General features: G+C 40.7%; 1 protein-coding gene across 1 annotated transcript in view; it reads left to right on the top strand.

Moving 5' to 3' along the window:
• Positions 1-12,868, top strand: part of WDR36 (WD repeat domain 36) — a 433,115-nt gene that overhangs the window by 19,638 nt on the left and 400,609 nt on the right. Inside the window, exon 2 of the mRNA XM_078675494.1 lies at positions 2,843-2,870. Coding sequence (XP_078531620.1) covers positions 2,843-2,870 — 28 coding nt within the window. The remainder of the gene's footprint in view (positions 1-2,842; positions 2,871-12,868) is intronic.

Below are 12,868 nucleotides of genomic sequence, written 5' to 3' on the forward strand. Positions count from 1 at the left end.
ATGGCTACTCTTCATACATCAGATATGGTACCACACACAATTAGGGTAATATCTCTGAATGTGGAAGGCCTCAACAACGCTATTAAGAGGCAAGCAATGCTTTCCTTCCTCAAACTCGGCGGCCGATGTCTGCCTCCTCCAGGAGACTCCGCTCCTAAAGAAGGGCTGGCATTGCCTTAGGTCATGTGCATTCCCACATCAATTCTTTTCTTTTACCTACGAAATAAAAGCGATAAAAGCCATCCTTATAGCCAGACATTTCAGGTGGGAGGTGGGTCCTAAAGTCATGGAGGTTAAAGGCAGGCTTCTGGCGAACACTCTTCACACTGAGGGGCACTCCTTGGTGCTGGGATCGATATATATGCCCCCAATACAGGACAGGACCAATTCCTACAGGCGGCAGTGTCAGAAGTGATGGCCTTACAGACACGCATGACTCTAGTAGGGAGAGACCTGAATTTGGTCTTTGATGCCGACAAAGATAGGCCAGGAAGTCGCTCTGATCAGTCGGGTTCCCTGTTAAAGTTTGGAGGTAAGTGGTTACAAGAAATGGGACTGTTAGACCTTTTGAGGGAAGCCCACCCACACTCTACCCAGTATACCTTCTTCTCCCATGCCCATAAAACATATGCACGCCATGATTATCTATTAGGGACCAGGGAGGTCCATCGCAGTATGAGAAACGTGGAAATAGAGCCGGCAGCATTATCGGATCATGAGACAGTGACCCTCGCACTAAACTTACCCCCCTCTCTACTCCACAGACCAGCAGTAATACAGCCGCTCACAACAGCTATACACAATTATCTAGACCACAGTCTAGTTCTAATTCTGGTCCATCCTGGGAATTATTTAGTAGATTACGGGTCTTTTTACAAGAGAGACTGCTATATAGTTTTAGTCTTGAAGAAGGTGGCTTTCATAAGAATAATATCACCGAAACACGTAAACGCCTGTGGTTTTATAAATTAGTTGTATCCAAGGAACTTGTTAATGTCCAATAGAATACAGGGGGCTGTGGACATTTTAACAAATAGTACGAATTCCATAGGAAACAACCCATTATAGATGCGATTTATTGTTTGCACTTTATTTTTCTGTCTCTCATTGCCATATGAATACAGCATTGTGTTGTTAATGTATTTTTTTTAATGTATTGTAACTTTCTGAAGAATCTGGTATAGACACTTTTGGAATAAATAAAGAATCTTTTTAATGCATTTCTTTGTTATATTACATGTATTATAATTGACTAGTAGGGTTTGGGGTTTTCTGAATGAGTGTACATGATTGTGGCATTGTGCGATAGAGGAATAGATATTAGTGTGACATATTTTTTCCAAGAGAGCTTTTTATTTAATCTAGACGAGGTACATACTCACTTTGACACTCAGATTCCTCGATTCCTTGCATATACAGTACTAGGCTTACCTAACTGGTTGACTTTCCTACTCAAAACCCGCAAAGGAAGACAGATGGGTTTGGTACAAGGAGCAGCGCTCCAGAACATTCTTGCTCATTGGGGGACTTCTCACTCCCACACACTTGGGATGGCTCCATAGACTGTGGTATATTCTTAGGATGGAAAGGATGTCTGCTGCCCTCACAACCTCGAAGACCTTTCCGCGAGATATGGCACCCTATTCCAGCACTTCTGTCAACCGAGTTTAGAGAACTTACATGCTCTAAATAGCCACACATTCTACGGCTCTCTGAAGTTGAGTAGATCTCAGCATGACTAGGCTGGGAGGGGCAGATACATCTCCTCACAGTAGATAGGTTCTGCATCTTGTGATGAGAACTAGGGTAGGTGGCAGGGAGTGGGTTTTGGGTTAGTTCTTAGTTTTCTTTCTGTTAATACTGAAAACCCACATGACCAGTGAAGAGCCACTCATAGCCGTGATCTGTATGTGTACTGAAAGTAACGAGCAAGTTCGCTCATATGCTGTACGTTAATGTTCTTGATTCATGTAAATAAAAGATTTAAACCATAAAATAAACGGTTTCATTTTCTTTCTTGTATATCTTTACAATGATTACGATTTTAGAGAATGCAGTTGTCTTGTGCTGGCTCACTTGCATGTGGTCCAATTTACAAAAAGTTTGAGCACTTACTTGGAATAGGTGTCAAAAATGTTGCTTCTTTGCCTTTAACTACCGACCTTGCTTCTTGGATTTGCGAGACCGTGTTTGCAAATTACAAGCCAGTGCGCGTTTCTTTCCATTTTCTGGAAGGTTCCAAACTTTGAAATACATAGGCTTGTGGGTATTTGCATGCTTCTTGATGGTAGTTTCATGATTGTGGAATCTTACGGAAACAAAATAAAAATGTCAAATGTCAAAATGCACTTCTGTGACAGGTTTACATATGTAGAATTTTCCACCTGGTCAAAAATCTGCATTTGTACATTATGAATATTTGAGCAATGAAGGATATCATCAAGGTCGTATATTTCATCAAGTATTTATGGCATCTGATTTTAAGCTCTTTAAAATGTTTAATTTGGTCCAGATGTTGAGATCTATCGTAAAGATGCAATTTTACAAGTTATAAAGGCATAGTTTTGTAAATGGGGTCGCATATGATGGATTTGGAAAACAAAGTTTTTAAAGGGTTACACGTGCATGCCTGTCGCTTTACATTTTAAACCATTAGTAATGTGTTTTTCCATTGCACTGTATATTAGAAAGCTTCTTTGGACATATCTATAAACAATGAGTAATTGATTACTTTCAGTCTGGGTGTGCTGTTATAATAGAACATCCTTAACACGTAATTTTGTGTTTCTTTTGCATTTATCAGTTGAACTTGGAAACTGATCTACTGTGCTCTCTCTTACAGGTGAACAAACTTGGCATAGTAGCAGTGAGTAAGTATGCAGACTTTTAATACTCTGTAAATGGACTTTGGATTCATGGCTGTGACATTTTATAAAACATCTACTTGGCCAAGGGACATAATGCTTAGGAAATCTACTTGTCCAGTAAAAAAAAAATTAAAAAATCCACTTGTCTGTTTGTGTGCCATAGAGTTAGGTGACAAGTTATGGCAGCAGTCTCATTACATCAGAGCTCTGATGACAGCCTCTCTGATTATGCTCATATTGCATCAGGGTTTGAATTACTGCATGGCTCTGATTTTCCTAAATGTAAGCAATTCTACTCAGGAGCTGGAAGTAAATGGGAAGCTGTAGTTAAAGGGCTCGACTGGCCTGTGATTCTGTGAACACCCACTTTCTTGCATTTTGAAGGGCATTCACCAACTCCTCTTACTCTAGAAAATGTGGAAAGTTTATACCTCACACTGTAGGAGTAGGACATTTCCAGTGGGCGGGGCGTGTGAGGGTGTTTATAGAAAGAGGTGTAGAAAAAGTGAATTTGCTGTCGTAAAGCAAATTTTTGCATGGGCAAATGTAACCTAACCAGGCCTCGAAAAATCATAAAAATGTTACTAGACCTGCCGGTCTAGTAACTTCAGTAATCTACTCAACCTAACTGCAATGTACTTGACCCCTAAACTGATCTCAAATTGTGTGAACCTAGACAACTATTTTATTTTACAGAGCTGCCTTTTTCTTTATCATCACATGTGAGAGAATCTTCAAATATGTCAGTTCAGCATTTCTGCTGCACAAAAAAACCCTCCTTTTTTTGATTAAATAAAATAAACGTATACTTCATGTAAAATAAGCATCAAAATCACATGCTCTGACTTGCCTCTTAGTTCACTAATAACATTGCCATCAGGGGAGGGGCAGGAGTGTTGCTTAGTTCATGTTTAAAAACGTACTTTTAATAAATATGTTACTAAAGCATGATGTGGTAGTGTATTGTTATTTACAGACAGTAAATTTCCTATTGAAATGGCCCAACACTTTCCCATTAACATGCAGTTTTACTAATAAAACCATATAGTGCATACACAATAATCTGTGAAAATTGGGATTCTGCAAATATATTTATCATTTGCACATCACCAAGTAAAATGGTTACTATTCGATTTCATCCTTTTAAAACAATTTATATCACACAGAATTACAAAAATGGACTTTCATAACTACTGAAATGTTTTGAAATGTTTGTACAGTTCACGTATTAGCTATTTAAATGTTGTATGTTAGAAAAAAGGCTTACATCCTACAGCCTTTCATTTCTCATACTTTGTACTGCACGCCAGAAAGTTCAATTTACAAAATCCTGGAACTCTGTAGTACGAAAAAGAAATGTAATTGTAAGAAGATGTAAACTGACTTCTAACCTCGTTCTCTATACACCGAGCAAATGTGACATAATAAAAGCAAGACTTAAAGGCATCTTTATTGCTCCTTCACTTTCTGAGTGAACAGAACACCTGTTCTATGTCAGCTCGCCAGAACGGGCAAGTAGACCCTAAATTAGCTCGCCCTGATAAAATCTGACTGCCCATAGATAATGGGCAAGTACATTTGAAGAGGCCTGGTGACATATTTGTAAGGCTCATATTCATCCTCTGGTCTCTTAGCATTGAAACAACAGATGTTTGTTGCTACCCAACTCATTATATAGATCTCAGAAGAATGAAAAGCTGAGTGGGCCCCTTGGGATTCAAACCTGTGACCATGTATATTTGCTCTTGTAAAATGAAAGTCACAAAAGTGTACTAGGAGTATGATTTCCAGACCTATTTCAAGTAAACTTTTGTGAATTTGTAAAAATCGTACATCTGCAGTTATGCAAGGATATATATGAGTGGGTGAAGATTTGTCTTTAAGAATTGTGCCCCTAACTTATTTTCATGTCGTTCATGATGGGTTTAGAAGGATTCACCCTCAATTTTGTGTGTAGATATTGGTGTGAACTAAATTATCAGCTCCAGTAACTCATACATCTATAGAAGGGAGTCAGACCTTCTGTGATTCTCTGGCAAGTTTCTTTCTTCAGAAAGTAGAACTTACCTTCAATACATTTACCGCTACTTGTTCTCGGAACCAAAACAGTCATGAGGACAATGCAGTACCCCTAGATAAACCCACTTTTACTGAGTTTGCTTTGGTAGCGGTGGAGCAAGTTATTGAGGCTATACCCAAACCAAAATCGTGTCCCACATTGGACCCTTGTCCACCTAATATTTTGCATCTGGCCCCAGAGGTAGTAGCACCTGTTCTTACCTAAATTGTTAACACCATGTTCAGTTCGAGAGTATTCCCTAACAGTGGAAGGCAGCTTCCGTACTCCCGCTGCTAAAGAAACCGAACTTGAATGAACAGGATCTAAATAACTATTCTATTTCAAGACTCCCTTTTCCGCCAAAACTGGTTGAGAAAGTTATGAACGCTCATCTGGCAGCTTTACTGGAAGACCACGCTCTTCTTGATGATGCACAATGCGGCTTTCGTAAGGGTTTTAGTATGGAGTCTACCTTGAGGTGGCTACAGAAGAGATCAGAGGCGCAGTGGGCATGGAAAACATTGCAGCCCTTGTCCTATTAGACCTCTATGCAGCTTTTGACACAGTCAATCATGCCGTTTTGATTGACTGATTACAGAACCTGGGAATTCAAAAGACGGCCATTCACCGTTGAGATAATTTTTGACCCAACACATTTATTCGGTCTCTTTCAAAGGTTTCACCTCTTCACCCTTTACGTTGCCCTGTGGAGTCCTTCGGGCTCATCTTTAAGCCCTATTTTGATCAACCTCCCCCTTAGCAGCATTTATTAAATCATTTTGGTTGTCATTGGTTTCATACGCCGATGACACCCAGATCGCAGTCTCCTTATCGAACAAAGGCCCTAATATGAGTAAACAGCTGCATGAGTGCAGTAGGTTCTTGAATGGACCAAAATTGCCTAAAACTCAAGTCCTCTGAAACGGAAGTCATATTGTTTGTTAATAATCCAACCTTTTGGTCACCCAAACGGTGGTCTGAGGAACTAGGCCCCCTTCTAAACCTGGTTCAGAAGACTAGCCTCAGTCCTGCTTAATGACCGTCTGACATACAAAGAGCAGGTAAACAAAGTTTCCTCTAGTGCCTTTTTCAATCTTTTGATGATAACGAAAATCTGGCAATTTCTGCCTATTGACATGCTTAAAACAGTTCTCATTGCACTTGTGTTATCCAGGATTGACCACTGCAATGGCCTCTACCACAATTTTCCGGAAAAAATTGTTGAATCATTTCAGATTTACCAAAATTTGAATGTTGATGAAAGTTTATAGATTTAGGTCAGCCTCTGCTATTCAAGGTTTGCATTGGCTGCTGGTTCGGAATTAGGATCATCTTTAAGGGAATCTGCACAGCCTATAAGGCACCTAATGGCCTTGGTCCTGTGCATTTCAAACACGAGTGCAGATGGCATTTACTGGGCAGGTCGCTACACTCTAGTTTTGCTAAAGATCTAAGAATCCCCAAGTACAGACTGACTACCTGGGGTGGTAGGAGTATCATCCTTTGCACAGCTCAAAACTGGAATCGCATGCCCTTAGAATTAAAAATGGCCACCTCCCTTACTAGGTTTAGGAAAGCTCTAAAAACCTGGCTGTTCAGGCAAGACTAGTATTCCTGATCTCTTCTATTTCTGTCAAATGTGTGGTGCAGTACTGAGACGCCCCTGGGCAATTGTTTGCTCTTTATTAAAGTATTAATCAATCAACCACTATACACATTTGCCTCATAGAAACGACGTCTAAAGTTGTGCATCAGTTTGGCAAAACACTTTTTTCTAGTTGATGATTTTTATGTGTACATTTCATTTTGAAAACAAAGCATCACAAATCTTGCTTTCAGACTTTCCCTTTTAATCCAGGAGCGTTCTGTGAGCATTGTAGGCAATCCTATAAGTGTTAAATATTACGAACGTGTACACGCTTTTGTACTAGAACTTCTGTCAGTAATGAAAACTGAGTTCACAGCTTTCTGCGTTTCCTTGCAGCGCTGGCTCTAAAAGTAGATGCTTTGTATTAATGGAACACACTCACTCACTCCCTCCCTCTCTCTCACTCTCTCTTCAGTGCTGGGATTATACATGCACAAAACCGTAGAAATTCAACTGTTGTAGTTACCTGAGCTAACTATAACATACGCCCACTCAGTGCACTTCTTACGACCTCACACATTGCATCACTCATGACATGGTCAGTGACATCACTCATGACAACACTGATAACATCTCAAATTACATCATCCACACAGCCACTCGCCCAACCAAGCAATCACTCGCACATAGATACACACAGTCACTCTCACATTCAAACAGTCACTCATGCAAGGATACATATAGTCACTCACATAATATATATTAAAAAATTGAAACACTCAGTAGTACATCACGTACACTAATTAAACTTTTGTGGTACCTTAGTATATATGTTAAACACTCTGAAATGTTTAGAAAACGCTCATAATCACTAGATGATGTTATAAGTGATGGTTTTTGAGATGTCGTCCGTGATGTCACTGACCATGTCATGGATGATGTAATATGTGAGGTCATAAGCAGTGCATTGTGGGGACGTGAGTTATAGCTCGCTCAGGTAACTGTAACTTTTGAATTTGTTTATAGTTTTTTGTGTGTAAAATCTGAACCGAACTATAACGTCCCTGTAGCCTTTGTTTTTTTCAGTGAATTTAAATTTTTTTAAATTCTGTTTCCTAACTGGGGATCCACATGGAAGCCAGTAGAAGCATTTAACAATCTACTATTAATAGTTTGCATTCATGTTTTACTTTGTAAAAACTGCTCAATTTAAAAGCCAAACACTCCATAATTGCCATTGTTTCCACACCACTGTTTTTGAGTTTCAAAGTGCAGTTATTTTTGTTCCACACCCCATATTCTTTTAGCTCTTGTGGCTATTTTAGTAGCACTCTCCACCTATCTCCAGGTCAAAAGTGCACATTACTTCCTTAACCAAAATCATTTATGTAAAACAACATATTTAATATAATAGGCGTATAACTGCCTACATGGGCATCTAAAAGAGTATGGGATTACCTGTTTAGGTCTGGGAGTAGGTATCTCAGTGTTTTTGATCTTGTGTAAGAGGATGTATAAGAGGCTGTATGGGTCTCTAACTCGGGTCACTTAGTGAGTTTTATTCTGTGACTAAGTGAGTGAGTAGGTGTTTGACAGGCTATGTAGGTGTCATAGACTAGATAGAGTATGTGTGTGTGTCTGTGAGAGACTGGGTGTTTCAATGGCTGTGTAATTGGCAATATGGGTATAGGAGTTGCTGTGAGCGTGGTTGTATGAGCGTGAGTCGGTGTGTAGTAGTTTATGGGTGTGAGTAGCTTTGTCAGTGGCTGTATACATGATCTGTGGGTATATGATTGGGGGTGTGAATGCTTCTCTCTGTGTCAGTTCCGATGTGGGTTTGTGAGTATTTGTATGGTTTTGTAAGTTGGTGTGCAAGTTTCTATGTGGGTCTGTGAGAGGGTTTGTGAGCGCGAGTGTCGATCTATGGGTATGTGCGTATCTGGGAAGCGTGAATGGGTATGTGAGTGGGTGTCTGTGTGGGTCAGTGAATGGGTGTGTGACTGGCTCTGTGAGTGCCTGTGTAGGTCTGTGAATGGGTCCGTCAGTGCCTTGATGGGTGACTGAGAATGTGAGTGCCTATGTGAGTCAGTGAGTGGGTGTATGAGTGTGTGGGTATGTAAGTGGCTATGTGGGTGTCTGAGTGGGTCTAAAACAGTTTTTTTTACGCAAAGTGCGGATCTGTCACAAGTTCTGTGCTGAGACTCATGGGGGATTAGCATATTCCCAAAGTTGAAAACCCCAAGATATAATCAATTTTGTACCCAACATAGGCCCCTCTCACACTCCTCTACTACACCCAAGGGGTCTGGGTACCCTCTGCCCTGACCCCTTTGATCACTTTGCATAAACCGTTTGATGCCCCGGGACCGTTCCCTTAAAATGGTGACCACAATCTCCTGATCAGGTTGTGGTTAGCCAACCACTGCATTGCTGGTGGCACGTGACTTTGCGGATCTACGATGGGTCTGCGTCCCTAGATATCTATATATATTTTTTTAAATTACTCCGCTACTAATGAACTGATTTACAACAAATCACAAAAAGGGCTCTTTCTGGACCAACACCTCCCACTCTGCCAAATTTTGTGTAATTACGTTCAACAGTTCATGCTGTAGTAGTGTTGAAAATCCCTATGGGAAATTGCATGGGAAACACACATTTTATGACCACCTCCTATTTCTCGGCCCCACTTGATGGATCACTCTGAAACTCTCCATGCAGAACTAGACATACTGTGCCACTTTGTTTTGCAAAATTTCGTAAAGATTCGTCAAACAACGCCAAAGTTATAAGCATGTCAAAAAACACTTTTTTTTCTGTGGCAAGCGACCGGCCAGTAGGATAGATGCATATTTGTGAATATTTACACATATAAATACAAATCTTGCCTTGTTTGTATACAATCCTTTCTTAGATCCGTACTGTAAACTGGCAGACAAAGGGTTGGGACTACTTGTCCTTTGAACAAAGTTTTAATCACACAAAAGGTGATGAGCGGAATGCTTGCAAAATTTGTCGCCGCTTGGCAGTCGCTCGGGGAAGCATTCCAACCCACTGTTTTTCACCCACTGTGCCACTATATACAAATGCCCTCTTATGCAGATCAGTACTGACCGTACTCACCCTGGGAACAGGCAATCCTTAACTGCCAGACGAGGCCCCCCGAGAAGGGCACCAAAGTAAACCCTATTTCTGTTTTGGCCTTGGTAGCTGCATCCAACAGAAGATTGCTGGTCAGTCCAAAACCGATCTCGGGTTGATTGTATTCTGGTTTAGAGATGACTGGGCTGGGCTGTTCTTATTGGACCAGGGCCAAGACTAATTTGCATATGGCTGGGTGTGGTATAATATTCTGTCTTGGCCATGTTCATTAAGTTTGTTTTAGTTGTTCACTTAACACTCACCATCCGAGACCCATTGTTTTGTTGATTATTTCCAAAGGTGGTGCTGTGAACTGGTGAAAGCGTTCAGTGGTTTGCATACCTTGTGCAGAGATATGTGTGCAACCTTGGGGGTCAGACAGGGTTTTAGTTCCAGCACGGTTTTCTCTGCCTTCTCAGACAGATAAATTGCGAATCAATGAGATTAGTAATATTGTAGCACCACAAGACAATTACGTTTGTATCAGTCTTCTTTTTTGTGGGTTATTGTTGTATTTATCAGTATTATTACAAACACTGAATCAGGGCTCGACAAATACACTCGACCGCTGGCATTTGTGAGGTAAATTTTATGAGGTCGAGCTATTTTTAGGTCCTACTCGCTCTTTCTGGCGAGTAGGAAAACATACTAACTTTTGTCCTCAGTCTTTGAAAACGGAGCAAATGTGACAAGATAACAAGATTTAAAGGCCTTTTTATTGCTCACAAAGCAAATGAGCAATAAAGATGCTTTTAAATCTTGTTATCTTGTCACATTTGCTCCGCTTTCAGAGCCGGAGGTCAGGTAGGTTGCTGTTAGGTCGAGGAGTTTTTTTAAAAGTACTAGACCTGCAGGACTAGTACAATTTTTCAGATTTTTCGAGCCCTGACTGAATGCTTCTCTTTATGCTTGTATTAAGCATAGCTTCAGCTACTGCTGTAGAAATCAGTCAGCAAAATGTGCTTCCTGAGGCACAAATAAAAATGAGTATTCTTTCTGACTCCGATATATTCTAAGCTGTTGAGAACAACAAACCAGGCATCTATTATGTAACATGAATGAACAGCATTAAAAATAAAGACTTGATGTGTTTGTACATGCAAGGAGCTAGTTGGTGGCTCTGCCTCTCTACTTCTCCTTGACCAATTGTCCCTGTGTGCACTACCTTCAGTTACCTTTATTTGCTGAGTATTGGTTATTTTTCAGCTGCCTGTACCCGGATTACACTATGAAGCCCATTTCCACTCTTACTTATAGTGTCTCCTACCCATTATTAGTTTAATTATTTCTCATTAGTGGTCTAGCCTCCTGCACGAAAAGGCGAATCCTCTTGTCTTATCCAAGTTTCCACTCACTGCACTCTGTACTAATGGGTTTGGGTGGTGATGTCCACATGTAGTTTGCTAAGTGCAAGAGTTTTTAAGGGTTAGATGGAATGAGCTGCTGTGGGCAGGAAGGAACAATTTATATTGGTTATTATCGATAGCACATGCAGGAAAGTTGTGTTTTCAGAGGTTTCTAAACTGTCGGTTCTGTGAATGGTCCGATACTCTAGACCTCAGAGTAATATTGTCCTGGACAGTCAAAGAAAAAGCACTTCTCTTTACGGATTTGAGTTAGTCCTAGAATTCCACTGATATAATTTTGATTTAGACTACTGCAGAAAACTGTAGTCCTGCTTAGGTACCTCAACTAAGGATCATGATGTTTTCTACAAATTGGGCAGTAGGAATTTTCTAAGAGCAGAAGACAGGATTTTTCTTTTGTGGGCTCTCATCACTATGTATATATATCATATTTGGGTAAACGTAGACGAAGGACAGTGGAACATTGTGAAGGTCAAAGGCAAACATACAGTCAAAACATGATTGAAGACATAGTTATGGTCTGGAAGCTGTAGTGAATTGTTCTAGTCTCGTGTTCTTTAAGGAGGTGCAAATTCAGATCTTTAATAAGTTGCAGTAGAGATTGGCCAGTCCTGTAGGATACACAGATGGGTACATAGATGGAGATTTTCCGTTGCTTTATTGTTCCTTTTTTACATTTCTTTGACTCCAGTCTGATGGTATCTAGGTTGTGTGTGTGTGTGGCACGAGCCATTGGAGATGGATGGCTAGCTTGTCAGCCATATAGTTGGGGATGCTGATTGAGATGGCTTTTGTAGATAGTAAAAACTAGTAAGGGGAATCGGTGGAGTTTCGTCAATATATTGGTACTGTGATCATATTTCTTAAGGCCTTAGATGAGATGTGCTTTGGTGTGTAGAATTCCCTTAAGAATGGCCACTGTGAAGTCTTGGAGGCCACAGTGCACGCCCTTGCCACAATCCAGATGCAAGACTGTGAGGGTTTCACAGAAGTTTCTTTCTGGGAGGAATATTTTCATATTCTTTAGTAGTGAGAGTCGATACCAGGCCACTTTGTTTTATTGGGAATGTGTTCTTTGAGAGTTTTTCCATAGTTAATTTAAATGACTTGTCAATGGGTGAACGTTTGGGTTACTAGGGGTGAAAGTTCACGTCATTGAGCCAAGTTTAAACTAGTTTTTGCGTGTTGTTCCTAGCAAATTGCATGAATTCTGTGTTGGAGACGAGCTAAAGTTGGGTGTGGGACATCCAGCTTCGAATTAGGTGCATGCACTGTTGGAGGTGTTGGTTGTCTGGAGCGGAAAACACATATTTGTGAATATTGGTGCTGTTGTCTGTGACTCGAGGTCCAGGGGCTCCATGTAGAGGTTGAAGGTAACAGGCAACAAGATGGAACCTTTGGGGACTTCACCAGTGATGGGGATTTTCTGGGTCCTTGAGGAGCCTCTGTGAACGAGCTGGTCTTAGTTGCATAGGAGAACCAGTGAAAAATGTTACAAGTGAGGCTTCAGGGTGTGAGTAGGTTTGGACCAGCAACATCAGGAGGCACAGGTCTTCATCTGTGCTCAGGAGGGCTTTGTTGAAAATGTGTAAGGTTGCTTTCTCTCATCTACAGAGTAATATAAAGTTTGATTGGTAGTTGTGCAAGAGACAGTGGCATTGATATAATCTTGGAGTTTAGCAGTGGCTGCTTTTTTGACGATTTTGCTGGTGAAGGGTAGGTGAGTGATGGGAGGTTATTTGATGATATCATCTGGGGCTAGTGTGATTTTCTTCAAGAGTAGCAGGAATTAACCTGTTTAGAGAGCTTCTGAGATGATGTTGTCTGTGAGGGAGGGATTGACAGT

Source organism: Lissotriton helveticus, chromosome 2_1 (genome assembly GCF_964261635.1).
Source record: "Lissotriton helveticus chromosome 2_1, aLisHel1.1, whole genome shotgun sequence".
Taxonomy (NCBI): Eukaryota; Metazoa; Chordata; class Amphibia; order Caudata; family Salamandridae; genus Lissotriton; species Lissotriton helveticus.